Source organism: Rhinichthys klamathensis, unplaced genomic scaffold, assembly GCF_029890125.1.
Source record: "Rhinichthys klamathensis goyatoka isolate OS25496 unplaced genomic scaffold, OSU_Roscu_1.1 h1tg000178l_1, whole genome shotgun sequence".
Lineage (NCBI taxonomy): Eukaryota > Metazoa > Chordata > Actinopteri > Cypriniformes > Leuciscidae > Rhinichthys > Rhinichthys klamathensis.
The window spans coordinates 990,832-1,009,092 of NW_026606707.1; the positions used below are offsets into that span (position 1 = coordinate 990,832).

General features: G+C 38.7%; 1 protein-coding gene across 5 annotated transcripts in view; it reads left to right on the top strand.

The window, feature by feature from the left end:
- Positions 1-18,261, top strand: part of ptprfb (protein tyrosine phosphatase receptor type Fb) — a 218,470-nt gene that overhangs the window by 153,283 nt on the left and 46,926 nt on the right. For 3 of the 5 annotated variants that reach the window (XM_056260780.1, XM_056260783.1, XM_056260781.1), the window contains 4 exons: positions 2,068-2,261; positions 9,939-9,965; positions 15,146-15,263; positions 16,353-16,931. In XM_056260780.1, coding sequence (XP_056116755.1) covers positions 2,068-2,261; positions 9,939-9,965; positions 15,146-15,263; positions 16,353-16,931 — 918 coding nt within the window. The remainder of the gene's footprint in view (positions 1-2,067; positions 2,262-9,938; positions 9,966-15,145; positions 15,264-16,352; positions 16,932-18,261) is intronic. The other 2 variants (XM_056260782.1, XM_056260784.1) reach the window with 1 other exon arrangement.

Consider the following 18,261-nt stretch of genomic DNA (forward strand, 5'->3'; position numbering starts at 1 on the left):
TGGTCAAAAGATCAGGGGTCTCATTTATAAAGCGTGCGTACGCACAAAACGGGGCCTGAAACGTACGTACGCCAGTTTCCACGCAAAGGTTGTGATCTATAAAAAACAAACTTGACGGGAGAATGTGCGCACCTTTAAGCAAACTTTGAGCCGTGCGTACGCACGTTTTGGAGACGGAGCAGTTTGGCGACACCGATGGTGAGCTGGAGCTAAATGTCTTTTTGGTCACTTTTAGACCGAAATCTAAAGAAAATTATACATACAGTATACAGAAAGATAATACAAATATAATTCCACTCACCAAGCCTATCACATGAAGCAAACATCCATCCCTTTTTAAATGTCCATCCCTTTGTTAAATAAACTTGACGGGAGTCAAGTTTATTTAACTTGACTGTCGCCTTGCTTTTGGCTTGCTTAGTTGGGGATATTTAATATTCAACAATATTATTGAACTGTGTTGTACTACTTTCATGTTATCACTGTGAAGCTGCTTTGATGCAATCTGTATTGTGAAAAGCGCTATATAAATAAATGTGACTTGACTTGACTTGACTTAAATATCCACCCCTTTGTTCTTTAGTGAAACTGACGCAGCCTATCTAAAACCGTAAATCTTCATTATAATCATAAATACAGTGTTCTGTGAAATATGTTCACAATAACAGTTTAAATAAATAAAACTATGTTTTACTTCTGATATAAACATATAGATGAAATATGCCATTCTGATTAATGGAGTTAGACACTTAATTTACATGAAATCATTACTGTGAAGTTACAACATTTTTTTATATTCAATAAATAGAAATATTTGTTGTGGATGCAATGCTTTCAAACACTTTTCCTCTGGCATGCTGTGTTTTAATGTTTTAACTACAGAGATAATTGCTTATCATGATAATAGCAGATTCTCTGAGAAAATAGTTTCGTGCAAATAATGCACTACAAGGTCTATCTGTTTCCATTAAAAATATAAATCAATTAAAAATACTCTTTGGCCAGTGGAAAAGATTGAGAAAAACTTTCTCTGAAATGTATTTTACACTATTTTATTTATTTATTCAAAAACAAGGCAAGGATATAGGCTACTAAATTATTTTTTATTAATGTAACTAATGTGACGGCACATCCGTATTTCATATTTTCCAAATGTCTTGTACCGTTAAACATGTTATCCCGTGGAATATGGAATAATCATATGCAAATGATATGCAGATGAGGATATGCATAGTAAAACTAGGTGTTATAAGCTCCATATATGGTTATTTCGGGGAGGAGACGCGTGTGCGCACATTCTTCCGCTGACTGGGATTTATAAAGTGAATTCTGCGCAGGTTCTGGCGTGCGCACGGTTTTATAAGTCAGAATATTTGTTTGCGTACGCCATTTTTGGCTTTTGGATGCACGTACACTTTTAGTAAGGATTCTACGCACAGTTTTATAAATGAGACCCCTGATCTGTGCATTAAGACTTGCAGTTGTAAACGCAGCCTAAATAACAGGATTTAAAATGTAAAATCTTAATTATTCCAAACTTGACCAACAGTTTGTCTTTGTCCACTAGCTTTTTCATCAATATCTCTAGTTATCTTATTCCCCTTTTCCTCTTTCTCATTTCTCATTCTTCATTCCTCTCATTCTCCTCCCCTCCTGTCTTAGACCACCTTCTGCCATATAGTCACATCCTTATATATTGGTCCTGGGATCACCTTTAGAAATTATGTCATGCTTTTCCCTATAATAATTCATGCCAAGCATATCAGCTGAGCAGCATTTCAGCACATCCTCATCAGATAATTAATTGTTCTTCATCACCTCCTGCTAATCTTTTAGCACTTCTTATTTTTATCAGATTATTTTACACTTTCTTCTGGATCCGTGAATAGTTGAGAATAATCTTCTCACTGAAGCCACATTAGCTTTTCTACCGATATGATAAATGTTCCTTGACTGAAAAATATTTTAATACCTCTCCTTACCCAAACCACAACTCATTAGCAGTTATTAGAGTGTTTCAGCTCAAACACAATCCTAAAAAGTTTAAATGTAACTGTCCCCCTTTAGTGCCAGGAGCCCCACCTCGGAAAGTGGAAGTGGAGGCTGTGAACTCCACAGCTATTCGTGTGACATGGAAGCCACCACTCTCTGGGAAGCAGCACGGCCAGATCCGGGGATACCAGGTCATACACTCCCGCCTGGAGAACGGGGAGCCACGCGGACAGCCTATTATAATGGATGTCGCTCTGCCAGAAGCACAGGTACTAGCTGCTAATTCCTTATTGCCGACTTCACTGTTTGTACTGTGAGCTGGATGCCATTGTTAGGGCTCAGTTGGGCTCTGCTCCAAACCTTAGTGATCCTAACTGAAATCGGAACTCTTAACTTAAGTGACTTATTTGAAAAGCTTTACTTGGAGACTCAACTAAACCTCACAATTGATTAGAATTGAGTTTGGTGTTAGCGTGCTGCTAAGCTATTGATTGGACACATCAATTGTAAAAAAAAAAAAAAAAAAAATTAAAAAAAAAAAATATTGTTTATTATGACCTTTCTTTCAGTTAATGTCTATCATTTGAAAAGGATATATACATATATGAAATGATTTATTAAAAAATAAAATAAAACCTTAGATAAAATATATATATAAGAACCTAAAAATAAAATATTAGTTTTTAGTACTTTTAGTACTTTAGTGGTTAGTTTAGTTGGTTAGTGTGCCTTAAAAATGCTGTCTAGGTAGGCAACTCAATAAGGTTTGGAACAGAATCTTTGTCTTCAATGTTTTCTACACATCTAATTCCACATGAAAACTTTTTTGAGCCTTGAGTGTTATGTAAATTGTTGTTTATATATGAATAATTTATTAATATTTCACAAATGCACACTGTTGGTGGCCTTTCAAGAATTCAGTTCTTTGTAAATCCTAACATTAATACATATGCACTGCCTTGTTACTCTGTATTTATTTTTTGGTTTCACTCATGGTGCATTAATATAAGGAGATTTAAAAACTGCCTGAAGAAACGTGGGTGTGCTGAGGAGATGGAAGAAAGATAGTAATCCTTAGGAGGGATTTAGATATCCATGAATATCTTTAAGTAGACACTTTTTCGAGGATATAGAGATTCAGACTGGGGGCATTTAAATGCTTCTGCTCTCGAATTGTTAGCTGAGAATTAACTTGCGTAGTCGTGTGTTTTTCTGCACTTTCCCTGCCCCCAAACAAGAGATTCTCATTTACCTGTGTAAGCATTCCCCCCTTACCGAGCTAGTGGGATAAAGACTGTAACAAAAGACGTCTATGGACCACTGTGGGCTTTAATGGATTTTAGTAAATGGGCAGGTGACAGGGGTTTTCTGGTGCATTGAGAAGATTATTTCTCATTTGCATAAGCACATACCCAAGTGAAGAAGTGCATGAGAAATGCCAATGTATCACCTCGCACATTAGCGCTCAATCCACCTCCTAGAACTGGCAAGTTTTCTGTGCTGCCTTTATTTAATCCAACATATATTATTAGTGATGCACAATATATTGTTACTATATTGGTTATTGCCTAATATTGTTATATTATTTTATGTTATTTATATTATTAATTGTGCATGCTAATTTCTGCTATATTTTTTATTTAAAATATGTATCATTTCATTTTTTATTTTTTATTTAGAATTATCTTTGTTGTCATCTAACACTTGGAAATCTTTAAAAAGACTAATTTAATTGAGAAATGTTACATGCATTTTATATTTTACACTCATTTGATTGGGGGGGGGGAAAATAATCAATAAAATTGAATAACACTTCAGCAAATTTTAATCTAATTTTTCAGTTATAGACCATAATATCCTAATATCCCAGAATCGTAATATTAGTGCATTTTTAATTGATATATCTATAAAAGCCCTCGCTCAGAGCTTGTAGTTGTCTTTGTGACCTTCGCCTCTCTGGTTTGTTGTTTCGTCTGCTCGGAGTCTCTAGTCCATAACACCTCAACAAGTCATAACTTGTAAACTTTGTTTAATGTCACAAGGTCAGCTGTTCTAAATATTTTTGACAGCTTACAAGACACATTTCTTGTGATTTTTTTTCTCTGCTTTTGTAAAATCTAGTTTCTATCAGTGACGAAAAACAACAGACAGGTTTTGTTTACAGTATCTGACAGATGAACTGCTGTTGACCTCTTTGCTCTCACAACACAAGGACACCTGCGCTTGTCTCTCCCTCTTTGGCAAACAATCCACCATAACATCTGAAGCATTGAGTCATTTACTGCGAACTGTGATGGTTTGTCCCAGGACGTGACTCATTCGCCTTCATTTTTATAGAAAGAAAAAAAAACATTAAAACATTTGCAAGACTTGCTGAGACGCATTTGTAAATATCAGATTTCTCAGACACAAAGATCCATACAAGCCTGTTTACTTTCACCTTGTGTCTCTTTTTTCTCTCAGACATTGAAGATGTATCATAAGACTCCGGTTACGTTTATGTCTACATCTTTTTTCATTCTTTGACTCTTACTCAGCAAAAAATAGAATGTATTGTTGCTTTGCTCTCTGGGATGTAACTGGCCAAGGAGAGCGAGTGAAGAAGGGAGAAAACATGTCGGAGAAGTGATGAAAATCCATTGTGTATTGTGTAACACTAATGGTGTGGCAGGGTGGTTGCCGAGTTGCTTTGACAAATGGCTTGTAGTGCGTTTTTGTCTTGACAAAAAGACCCGGATTTCTCAAGACATCCATTTTTGTTCTTCTGGGGGTTGCCAATTTTTAATATGTGCTGTTTCTCTACCACCTTCAGAGACTCTCTGACTCTAAGAGCATGGGCTTCTGCATGGATGGGCTCCTAAAACATCTCAGAGGAGAGCAAGAGCATGCGTAATGTTTTTCATTTGCTCTTAGTGTGCATTACTGAACCAATCCAAACCATAATGGCCAAGCCACCAATTAACAATAACACTTGTGAGTTACAAAATGACTAGCTACCTACACAACACCCACTCTCATTTGGTATGTCATAACATTGTAGTTGGAGATTTTTTTTATTGAATGATTTTATCTAACACATCAATATGAAACGAAATATACGTATTTTACTTTATAATGTGATATATTCATGAAACTGGACTGAAGCATTACTGCAATTTTTGAGGAGACTTTTTGATAGTCAAGTTCATGCTTAAGCATTTCCAGTATCCCAAGTTGCATTTTTCCTTTTTTTTAATTATCCTTATTTGTAATTGTTGCCATTATTTATAATGCATAAATTATAGCAATTAACTATAACTTATAAAGTCATAATGAAACAATATTATATTAAATAATTTCAATATTATAGCCGAGTAAAAAGGTTTATCGAAAAGAAAAAGGATCTGAATGCGAGCTTCCAGTCAAGAAACGGGCAGGGTTTAAGCCGACTAAATGATTGGAGAAGTCTGCCATACGTCACCAGAGAGTCTCGTTTCATAAAGATCAAGTTGTGACATTTTTTTATGAAAAGTTACAATTTCGAAAAAAGAAATGTATACTTGGATGAAATGTTCACAGTAAGATGCATTTAGAAAACACATAGTACATTTCCATTTCATACTGACTTTTACTATTAGTAAGGTCTTATAAAGGCTGTATTACCTACAAAAGTAGCTAAAAATGGTTTAGTAGCTTTTTGGCTGTTGGTTAGCATTTACTAATACCCCACCTAAGTTATTACTTTTTGATAAAAGGTTATGCTCTGATGTACTATGCACAATTAGATGTGGAACGTAAATTGGAAACTTGAAAGTAAGTAATTGCAATTTTTGATTTAACATTGACTTCAAGTTCATATCAAGACACTGTCACAATCTGATCCCAATATTTGTCTCACTCAGAGCAACTTGAGAAGCCTCTCTCTCATCTGTCTCCCCGGCCTCAGCTGAAAAGCCGGGAAAAACCAGCGAGCACTTGTTTGTCCGTGGGTGGGTTAAATGTATTTTCTTTTCAAAGAAGGCCAGACTAGGAACCCACACACTACCCTCAGTCTAAATTTAACTGAGAGATTGAGTTAATTGATCCATTCCAGTGTGCCACCACTGCCACGAGAGCCGAGCAAGTGGCCGTTAGAGAGGCCTGTCAACCTTTCCATGAAGAATCTCCAACAAATCTGCACGAGAGTCCCCTAAAATTACAGCTGTCACTCTTCTGCGCTGTATGGTTAGGATCCTGTTGCATCAGTTGTGGATGTTAGATAGAAGAGGAAATTAGGAAATGACAGATGTAGCGAGAGATCGGAGCTGTGGGTGGTGCAGCTTTTAGAGAACAAGGACCTGACCTAGTAGCCAAAACATAGAGGGTTTGAGCCCAATAAAGTAGCCCAATAAAGTGGGATTTATAAACTACCACCATCTTGTCATTGAGTCCTGAGTGTCTAAACCTGCTCCTGGGGGGCCAACGTCTTGCAGAGTTTAGTTCCAACTTGCCCCAACAAACTTGCCCGGAAGTTTCTAGTATGCTTGAAGACCTTGAATAGTTGGTTCAGGTGTTTTTATTTGGGGTTGTGGGTTGGTATTAGGCAAGGGGGTAATCCATCGACCGGAAGTTGAAGCCGGCCGGGTGCCGCCATGTTGTAGCAGAACTTCACTTGCGTTAGCTTTTCCATTGACTCCCATTCATTTTGGCGTCACTTTGACAGCGAATAACTTTACATCTGAGGAGTTTAAAGACTCCATTTGTCCATTATTTATTTCTAAAGAAACACGACAATGTATACAGAGCTCCATTACCTTCTATGTTACATTATGGCCCCGTAGAAACAGATATTGTAAAAATAGGCTAACGATTGCGTCATAACCACTCGACTCTCTGTCGCGCTGTACAGAAATTACCGTACAGACAGGAGGAGAAGCTCGCAGGCAATCGGGGGGACGTCCCGTCAAGGGAGAAGCCCATAGATAATGAGTCCATAAAAGCAACGGAATACTTACTCCTGCTCACTCACGCCAAAGAACTCTTTGCTCAAGTTCCTCGTCTCTGCAAGATTAACGTTGGCAATTTCCACGCACAGCTACTAGTAAATTAACGTCTGTCAGACAGGTTGCTCACGTCATCAAGCTTAGTTTGGAAGTGCTCAAAAAACGCTAAAAATGGGCTTCAACTGTCTCAACTGAGTTCCAATGAGATGGCTCCGTCCACTTCTTATACTGTCTATGGTATTAGGTGTTCCAATTGTCATGTGAGTTTCACTGTCTACGTACCCATTGGTAGTTGCCACATCCCATCACTGTAAATTTGCATAAACCTCTGTGTTGGCAATGGTTGTCGCTTATATCATCTCAAGTCAACTCGCTTTGAAAGTAAATGACTTCCGATCACTTTGTCGCTGCAAATTGCTGTCACATGAAAGACTCTATAAGACTCTGCGAGCATCTGCTTTATGAGTAAAGTGACTGTTAGATTCATACAGCAATTCTGAAAAAAAAAAATCACTCTGGCCTCAGTGGCCCGATGAAGGAGAGAGAGGAGAGCCCTTTATTTCCCATGATTAATATCAGCACCATCTTCGCCTTTCATCTCTTGTTCTCCAACAGGCTTTATCTGACAAACGCAGACTTCCATTACTATTTTAATATCCCGTCTGAAAATTGCCTTATTTGGCTCCAGCTGAAGATTCCTATCAGTTCTGACCTGGCATTTTAATAAACTAGGCTAATTTATTCATCTAGCATTCAAAGAGAATAATTCAGAGGAGATAATTTTGGGAAAGCAAAGGCCTGTACGCTAAACAGAGGCTAAAGTGCCACATGGAAAACAACAACCCATTAAGAAAGTAGATAAGCGGAAAAAATGTCTCATTAACTTGATCTTAAAGAGGTTGTTTGTGTTTATTTAAGCGTACGTTTCTTGCGTCGTGCTGAGGTGGGATGTTGTTGTTTAAATGTAGAGCAGACCGAAGGAACTGTGGTGGCTTTTCTGTCCCCTTTAGATGCCTTTGTGTATGTGCTAACTGCTACAGTAAGTGCACGTTGGTACTGTATCTACGCTGCAGCACTGTGCACGATTAATAGGACAGTTTAAATCAGCGGTTTTGAAGGAGTCCATTGAGGCGGAAGTGAATGCAGTGAAACGTCGATGACTAAATGATTGAAGTACAACTCTTAAGTGCAGACCTGAAGGGTTAGAAGCGCTCTCCGGCCCATTATATCTGATAAATGTTTCAGCCTCCACACTTTCTACTCAACTTATCAGCATGACTTCAGCTCCTCGCCGAGAAAGCTAATGACGGGCGGTCAGGCCTCCAGGCAGTCGTGCCCTGGGTAAAGTCATTGTTATTGGACTTTTAGGAAGGCATGCCCTGGGCAAAGCCGGTGGATTCTCGTGTGCTGTCAGGTGCTTTTAAAATCGTCCATGAGACTCCCACCTCTGAGCAGCCGGCGGGCTAACAAGACGCCACATATGCCAGACGCTATCCTATAGGATCGTCTGTGTGAGGTCTGTGTGTGGGAAGCGGTGTGTTAGGGAAACAGACTGAAATATTGGCCTCCATCTAGTCTGCTAATGGTACTGTTATGCAATATATACACAGATCTAGATCAGCTCCATCATGAGAAGCAATTGTACGATATGGATGAATGTTTGCAGACTGATCTAATGTAGAAAATTACAGTGTGGGGTACTGCACACTGATACTGTGACGTGCTTCACTGCGCTTTGCAGATTCTCGGCTAGAAAGGAGCAATTTCTTTTTTCTTCCCGAAGAGGAATATCAACTCCGGTTGAGTTGGCTGCTCCATGCTGGCTTCTCGGTCCAGGGAAGATTTGATGCATGTGTGTGCGCCTTTTGTTGAGGATTCAGTAAGAGAAAGCAACGGTTGTGGGTGCTCACTGTCAGTAAAGTTTGATGTCACCTAGTTCAGCTGGCAGTGTGATGGAGGCAATGGGATTTCATGCTGAACACCCCACCAGGAGACTCGCACCAAGAAATAGGCTTTTAATCTGTATGGGATTCGCTTACAGTCGAAGGAAAAAAGTTCTTTAAATTAAAAACTTTTTACAAATGTTAATTTTCTTGTCTCTCTTGAGGAAAATGTGAGGAATTTACTCTAATCAATATTCATCCGAATACATCAATGCTCTGGTATCGGTATCTGCCAGCAGGTCCAAAACGTGTGTAAATGTAAAATGTGGCTTTTTTGTGCAACACAAATGTGTCGGTGAGATAAAATTAGTGATACAACATTTACATTTTGGCAGGAACCGATAAGATGAAGATTACTTCCATGTTATGACCGATAACTGGCAGACTTTAAAATTGTATTCTTTTTTCCAAATAAAACATAAAACATTTAAATCATTCATTTTAAATGCTTTAAGTAAAAATAGAGGATTTCAGCTGCACAATTAAATATATAATATGAACTGATACTGATAAATGAAGTCATCACCAATATTTTGTGCATCCTTAGATACAATTAACACAATTGCTTAAATTATATGTAACAAGGCAGTGTATCTGTGATAAATGTTTTGGATTGTACAATATTTCTGTATGTCATTTGGAGGTCAGTTTTCAGGTTTATAATGAATGCAGCACAGGTAAGTGTCTCTGAATTGCAATATTTGCAACCATGCTGAGACTAAAACGTTCTTGCACCAGGTGTAAGTGGTGCAATAGTTGTCATTTCTTTCTCCCACAGAGCGACGGAAATGAAGCACCTTGCCTTTGTTAGCAGTATACCACTGCTCCTTTTACCTGACATTATGCAGCACTGTGTCGAATGTGAAATATTGTCATCTCTCCTCCTCCACCCTTCTCCTCTGTCTCTGTAGCATGTCACTGTTAACGCTATGTGTTCATCTGTAGATGAGAGAAAAAAAAGGTAGCGATGCTTTTTTTTCTCCCCAGTAGTGCCATCTCTGATTCATTTTTCCCCTCTCATCTGTCCTGTGTTTTCCATCAGTGGAAAATTGAAGAGTCCACGGAATATGTGAGTAACTCAAGTGTGAGCGGGTGGTTTGTGGCATTGGGCCTGCGGGGATGTTCTGCGTTTGTGTGTTCATCTTTCGCTTTTTCCTCTATCGCTTGGCTTTTCTTCATTTAAAACTAACAGTTTGATTGAACTCTTTCTGTGTGCTTGATATGAATTTGGACCAAGCAGCTTGTAGGGGGGAAATGGGGGAATATACACCATTTAGCATCTTTTTAGCACTGTTGCAAACGTATCGCACACACACACACAGAAAAGACCATAATAAATTGCAGCATTTTCAGCATTACTGCAGGTCTCCCACTAATGCACTGTATTTACTAATGGTAATGATGCCACATGCTCTAAAGGTCTGGCCCCTGAGAGCACATTTCACTGACAGTGTAATGACTGCGCTAATGACTTCTAGCATAGCAAGTAAACGTTATTCACTCACACGCACACACACAATCACATGCGTGCAAATATGGAAGGGACCATCACTATTAGAGCACTAGTTAAACATTTGCTGAATAATAAACACTCACTCGTACTGCGATGACAAATACTGTACGTGTGCAGACGAAGACACTTGACTAGAGAGATAGAAGAGACGGTTAATGTAAACTGAGACGTACTGATTTAAGTAGTTGTATGAATGAAAGCTTTGTCTGCTGTTCTTGACTTGTGGTTATTATAATCGCAAGAGAATTTTTCTGGCAAAAAAAAAAAAAATCTAACTTTAGTCATTCGTCTAATTGTCGGCTGTTTATGGTTCCCAAACGGACATTTTATGGTGAACTTGGTTCATTGAATGAGATTTTGGAGCTGTTTTATCAGTTATAAGTTTGGGGTCAGAGAGATTATTAATTAATTGTATTTATTTTTTAATAATTAGAAAATTCAGCTTTGCCATCACAGGAATGAATTTCATTTTACAAAATATTCACATTGAAAACGGTTATTTTAAATTGTAATAATATTTCACTATATTACTGTTTTTACTGAATTATTGATCAAATAAATGCAGCCTTGGTGAGCATAAGACTCTTCTTTCAAAGACATTAAAAAAAAATCTTCCCGATTCCGAACTTTTGAATGGTACTGTATATTGCCAAAAATGCGTTATGTAAGGGCTTACAGTTATCTGATAATTATTGCAAGATAAACCCAGGCAGAGTTTATTTTATTCAGCTAACTCTACATTATCCCACTTATTACATTGTTACTCACCAAATAAATAAATGGATAGAAAATATTTGATTTTTGATAAAAATAATTATGTAAGAAGAAATCGGTTGCCCGGAACAGCAGTTTCATTATACTATTATATTTGACTGCAAAATGCCTTGATTAACCAATCCTAAGTATAACAGGAAGCCATGTAAACAACATTCATTTTCATTACAGTTATGAGTTTCAATACCGAGCCATGACAAATATATCACTTTATATTGGTTTTGCTTGCTCTTTTAAATGTATTATTTTGGCTTTTTGAGCTGGGAAGCATAGAAATGGATATTAATAGAGAACTTAAAATCTGCTTGGCCCCTTGTGTGATGACTGAATTGGCGCTGAATGATGTTACCTGCTTTCAGCAGAGGGACTGGTTCAGGGTTATGTGTGCTGTGAGTGTTGAAAACCAGTGAAGCCTGACTGGAGAGGGAAAGCTGTAGATAACAGTCAGCTTTCAACACTACAGCTCTTTGAGAATGTAGGTGTGTGTTGTCCGTGAACATGCCTTTGTGTGTGTGTGTGTGTGTGTGTGTGTGTGTGTGTGTTTCGTTGTTCCAGAGTTTCCTCAAAAGATTCTTATAGTTGCGTGACAGCCCACTACAGTTCACGGCCTGGCTTGCGTTATGCTGGTAAATCCTCTTACTGCCTAGATTTGGAACATTAAAAAGGAGCCGAAGAATTGGGCGCACTTCAGTTACCAGTGTCGTTTTCCTCCCAGTGAAGCCTGACCCCATTTCTCTGTCCGCCCATCTCTGTGCCAGCAGACTGGCTGCCGTCTCTCTGGAGCCCTGCTGTTAGCGACCGCACCTGCTCCGCTGCCACTGCGTGCTGCCACCTGCCTGGAAAACATTCAGCAGGAGCCAATCGCTTGCTTCCGCCAAATTGATTTCCTTTCCCTCTCCCATGATTCAGAGCTGTCTGGCAGCCTGTCAGCGAACTGGATTTCTGGAATCTGGGATTCATACGTTAATACAAGGATTCACACCTGACCTGGTGACCTCGAGCAGTCACAGTTAGGTGTGTGTGTATTTGTGTACAAGTCGAGGTTGGCCACCAAATTTTTTGTATCTCCGATGCTGGCTGTGGTTATGCGCTAACATGCTCTTGAAAAATTTACCATGGTAAAAAAGAATGTTTTAAAGTTTTTTTTTTATTATTATTCATTTATTCTTAATAACAACAACATGTGAGATCAAGTAAACGCCACGAATCAATCGGCACGCATAGATTTTCTTCTGCTTTTAAACACCATTCGCAAACTTGAGACTTAGGGCCCTGTCATACACCCGGCGCAATGCAGCGCCAGGCGTGACGCGTGTGTTTTTTGTTAGTTTCAGCCTGACGCAGTTATCATTTTCACGTCCTGCGCCACGTTGTTTAAATAGCTAATGCATTGTGTGTTCAGGCGCATTGTTGGAGCGTTGCTATTTTGAGGCATCTGAAATAGACTGCGCCATTGGAACAACCCTTTTAGACCATGCGCCGACCATTTTTTTTCCCGTCGTTAGGCTAGCAAAAGTGGATTCGGACACACCCTAACTGCACTTGCGCCCTGCGTTTTAGACCATGAGCTTAGATCGTTAAAATAGGGCCCTTAGTGTCACACCCATATCTAAAAAGAAAAACACCCAACATCTGTATTAAGAAACCACTCTTAAATCTTCATTTAAGCCATTTTTAGATCCTCTCTTTTCATCAAAGGTGAGAAACTCTATTAATTTTTTTTCACCTCAGGCTCTATTCAGAGGTACCACAAACACATAATGGAACTGTGCTGCTCTTCTCACAGATGACATTGATTATCGCCTGACAGCACAGAGACTCGCTGGTGTCAGCGAGTGACATCTGTGCACCTCTGTGTTATTTATTCTAGCAATCAGCCATTTTGAAGGTTGGCGTCAGCTGCTAGCTCACTAATGTAGTGTGACTGTGTGCTCAATGTATAGAGAAGAAACACACCTATTAAAATGGCTTTACATTAATCTCATCTTGTTCCATTAAGAGAACCTCAAGAGAATCAAGTTTAACTTAACATAAATAGTAAGTTATTAAATATTGTTTGGATGACGAAAACTTAAAAAATGTGAGAGCATTAAGTGTAGATGGGACTTGAATTTACATTTAATTTATTAACACACAAAAAAAAGAAGTAAAAAAACTCCTCATTTCAGAACACCACTGCATGCCAATGTTTCCTACTTAGTTAAACTTCTGTTCTCTGTGAGTGCGAGCTGTTCCCTTTGCTCGAAAAATTGATAAAAGAGCACTATTTATGATGGAGAAAATGAGAGACGAAAATGCAGTTGCTTCGCCTATAAAAAGTAATTTTGTGTGATTAAAGTAATGAATAAACGCTCAAACTTAAAAAGGTCATTTAAATTTATCCAATCATTTACATTTTATCCCATGTTCCCCTTCTTTAGGGCTTCTGTGGGAGAGGAAACCAAACCAATCCTCCGTTTAAAAAAAGAAAATTGTGAAACAGTGGGCACTTATTGCTATACGTATTAATATAATTAAAATCTTAATTAAAGAAGAAACTCAGCGAAGGCTTTCTAAAAATGCTAATGAGAAGCTTTTAAATCCCGTTTGTAATATAGGAGTCTGGTATTTTTGTGTGTGTGTGTGGCGGGTGAACATATGCTGTGTTATGACCTTGGTTTATTTCCATGTGTGTATTTAAGTGTGGTTGAGCCTGTACTCATTAATTATTGTGTGTGTGTGTGTGTGTGTGTGTGTGTGTGTGTGTGTGTGTGTGTGTGTGTGTGTGTGTGTGTGTGTGTGTGTGTGTGTGTGTGTGTGTGTGTGTGTGTGTGTGTGTGTGTGTGTGTGTGTGTGTGAGTGAGGATTTTAAGCACATCATTTGCAGGTAACCCTGCAAGTACACTAAGAAGAGATTACCTGAGTTACTGTAGGCTTTACAGACATTATTCCTCATTAAACGTTTCTTCAGTAAAATTAGTTTTCTATTCATATAGCTAATTCATGTTGAAAGGAGGACGAATAGCAGCGCATTAATGATGCACAGTTTAGGAGTTTCAAGGGGCCGTTTACATGACACCGTTTTCAGTTAAAAAATGTACACTTTTTAAAATTGTTTTGGGGACCTTAAAATGCAAACTTTTGAAAACCGCTTCAAGTTTTTGAAAACGATACTGTTATTGTCGCCGTGTAAATGACAAAAACGTGCATTTGTCCAAACGATGACATCATGCACATACGCATTATGTGTTCAGTCTACAGGCGTGTAGTGTTTCTTTACAAAGTTATATCGCCAAATACTGGCCTGGCAGCAGAATACAGCGTTTTTAACGGCGAGTGGAAATATTGTGTTTTAACCCTAATCAAGACTTTGTGTGTGTATGTGTGTGCATGTGTTCCTACAGTTGCTTGCGTGTGCTGTGTTTGACGTTCTCTGCTTCTTCCTTTGGTTTGTGAGTTTGTTCAAATGCTCACACAGGTTGAAGTCAACCAGATGTGTCAGTGTTCCAGTTGTGTACACCAGTTAGGCTAATTTGTGAACTAATTTGACTTTTTAGGAGGAACCTTGAAACCCTATTTTAAAAAATAGGGTGGGGAAATCATTCAAATATCTGCCAAATTGCAGACAGTTGGGAAAAAAAATGATTTTCTAAGTGTCCTCGTAAAAACTTTTTGTCACTGGTGTAACGCAAGAAGACTGACACCCATGGTTGAGCTGCTTTCGTTCTTCTCTTTGTGGCTTGGAAGAGCTTCTCATAGAAAAAGCTTTTCAAATCCTTTTGGAGTTTTGTTTGTATGTGCAATATGAAATTTAAAGATGTGTCCAATGGTTTTAAAAGGGAGGTTGTAAATGGTTAAGCGTTGGGGTGTGTGTGGTTTATTGGAGGGTTTATGATCAGTGTCTGCCAGTGGGGATGGCTTGAGGGCGTCTCTAGATAATGCTGTCTTGGCATCTTAGGCATCATGCTGTTTCCGTTTAACAGGAAGCTGTGATCACTGGACTTCTCTCCGAGACCTCTTACTCTGTTACCGTGGCAGCGTACACAACCAGGGGCGATGGGGCGCGCAGTAAAGCCAAAGTCATCACCACCACCGGAGCAGGTAGAAACTCACACTCTACACTTGACTCGCTTCACACTCAAAATTCACCCTGATTACTTTCCTAATGCATGCTTCTGGTCTTATTCTGCATGATTCATTGGTGCACATTGTTCCAAAAAAGAAAAAAATCTAAATATAATAGCTTATTTTCTTCTCTACGGATGTCACCAGCTGCTATATTCCACTGAATGTCCTCTTATATTTCAGAGTAAATCACATTACAGGTGTCATATTGACTTTAATTCCTGTGGAGGTTTTCAGAGACAATTCATTGTAGAATGTAGACTTTAATCAAAAGCAGCTTTTGCAAGACATTTCTTAAGGATTTAAATAGATGGAAAAAGCTTTTTTTTACTATTATTATTAAATATTAAAAATATTATAGAATTATGGTCAATATGAAAAGGCATTTACAACTAATTTTAGTTATATACATTTAGGGTTGATCAGAATTTTGAAAGAAGTCTCTTCTGCTCACCAAGGCTGCATTTATTTGATCAAAAATACAGTAAAAACAGTAATATTGTGAAATAGTATTACAATTTAAAATAACTGTTTTGTATTGTAATATATTTTAAAATGCTATTTATTCCTGTGATGGCAAACCATCATTTCTCCAGTCTTCAGTACACATGATCCTTCAGAAATCATTCTAATATGATGATTTTGTGCTCTAGAAACATTTATTATTATCATTATTAATGTCGAAAACAGTTGTGCTGCCTAATATTTTAGTGGATAACCGTGATAGAGAATTCTTTGATTTTCTTTATTTTTATTTGAAATAAAAACCTTTAGTGACACTATAAATGTCTTTTAGTATAGTTTTTGATCAATTTAATGCATCTTTCCTGTATAAAATTATTATTATTATTTTTAAATCTTACTGACCTCAAACGTTTAAATGCTAGTGTATTTATATTTTATTTTATTTGAAGACTACTTGCCAAATACAAGTACTCTGTTATGCCAGAATAAGAGGATGGTTTTAGACATTTAAAAAGGATATCGTCTGTAATCTAAAAATGTCCCTGCACAATAACCCTCTCTTCTACCATGCTTCACACATTCTCTCTCTACCCCCCTCAGTGCCTGGCAAACCCACCATGATCATCAGCACCACCGTCGGCAACACGGCTCTCATCCAGTGGCAGCCTCCTAAGGACATGGTTGGCGAGCTGATCGGCTACCGACTGCGGTACAAGCATCTGGAGGAAGAGAACTATGAAGTCCGTGAGTTCGCACGCACCGACGACCACCACACCGCCACAGACCTGCACAAGGGCGCCACCTACAGCTTCCACCTGAGCGCCAGGAACCGGGCAGGAGCCGGAGAGGAGTACGTAAAAGAGATCAGCACTCCGGAGGACGTGCCCAGCGGGTTTCCCCAAAACCTGCGCGTCGTGGGCTTGACCACCTCCACCACCCGCCTGTCCTGGGAACCGCCCATCCTGTCTGAGCGCAACGGCCGAATCACTCAATATTTAGTGGTGTACCGTGACATCAACAGCAAACAGAACAGCACCAACCGCACCAACGAAACCCAGATGACCATCCAGGGGCTTCGGCCAGACACCACCTATGATATTCGTGTGCAAGCCTTCACCAGCAAGGGAGGGGGTCCCATAAGCCCCAGTATCCAGAGCAGGACCATGTCTACATCACCTGGTTGGTGTTTACACTCCATGGCTTACGTTAAATCGCTTAAACTAATCACACAGAGGGATAAAAGGATATCTATCACTGTGCCAGGCCTCAGATAATTACAATGCACCGTAACATAATTATAATGCACCCTATACAGTATATTTAATGATACAGGTGCACATGATACACAACACACCTATTCATGTTCCAAGAAAGATTGTGTCCAGAAAACAACACCTGACCATGTTCGTTTCTGTCTTAACACATTTGAACTCGAGATGAAATCTTTGTCCACTGGTCACAGAGAAATCAGCAGATAACCAACGAATTATTTTTGCCGCAATAACACACGCTTGAAACAACACAGCCATTTTGTCATGCTAAGACCATAATAAATGTGCAGTGTTATGAAAAAATTATATCTTTACATTGGGTGGTCTGTTTTAAGGCAAGTGGAGAAATACTATATTTAAAGCTCCAGTCCGTAACTTTTTTGGGTTAAAAATTATCCAAAATAAATTTTGAGCAAGTACATAACCAGCCAGTGTTCAAAACTATCTGCTTACCTTAGCTCGATTCAAAACGGTAAGCTTGTAATGGCAAATCAATTTGATGGCGGATCCAGAAAGGTTCAAACGACAATCACCAGTGACAACTGGAGACTCATCCGTTGTAAAATGCAAAAGTCTTTGGACTGAGAGTTTGGAAAAAGAGACTGCAACCGGCGCATGCGAAAACAAGGATAAATATCTGAAGGGCTTTAAATGTAGTCACGCAATGCTGATGTTGTTAACATTAACAATTTGAGAACAAAGTATAATTTGCATGGTTTGACGTGATATGATAAGCGATCTTTAGATTTAATGAGCTCGATTTACTGCAATGCTTTTTTTCCCTTAGTCGGTCAGAAGAACAAAAGTGGACGTTACTTGCTTGTAGGGCTGTAACGATACACCAAACCCACGATTCGATTCGTATCACGATTTTTGACCCACGATTCGATTCGTATCGCGATTCTATCACGGGGGCGTGGCTTGAGGGGGCGGGGCTTGTGGTGAAAAAAAGAGATTTTGAGAGAAGAAGAAAAATACCGGTATTTTTATTGAATAACATTAGGAAAAACCTGTATAATCGAAACAGCAAAGAACAATAATAACTATGCAAATTATTAAACTATACTAGGCAGTGTAGGCTGCTGCTTTTGGGTTGTGTTCTGTACTCCAACTAAATTGATTTCGGGATGGTGCCGTAAGATATGCATCTGACCACCAAAACTTTAAGATTAAACAAGACGGTTCATTCATATTATTATAAAAATGGGAGAATAGTAAAGAAGTGTTTGGAGAAGTGG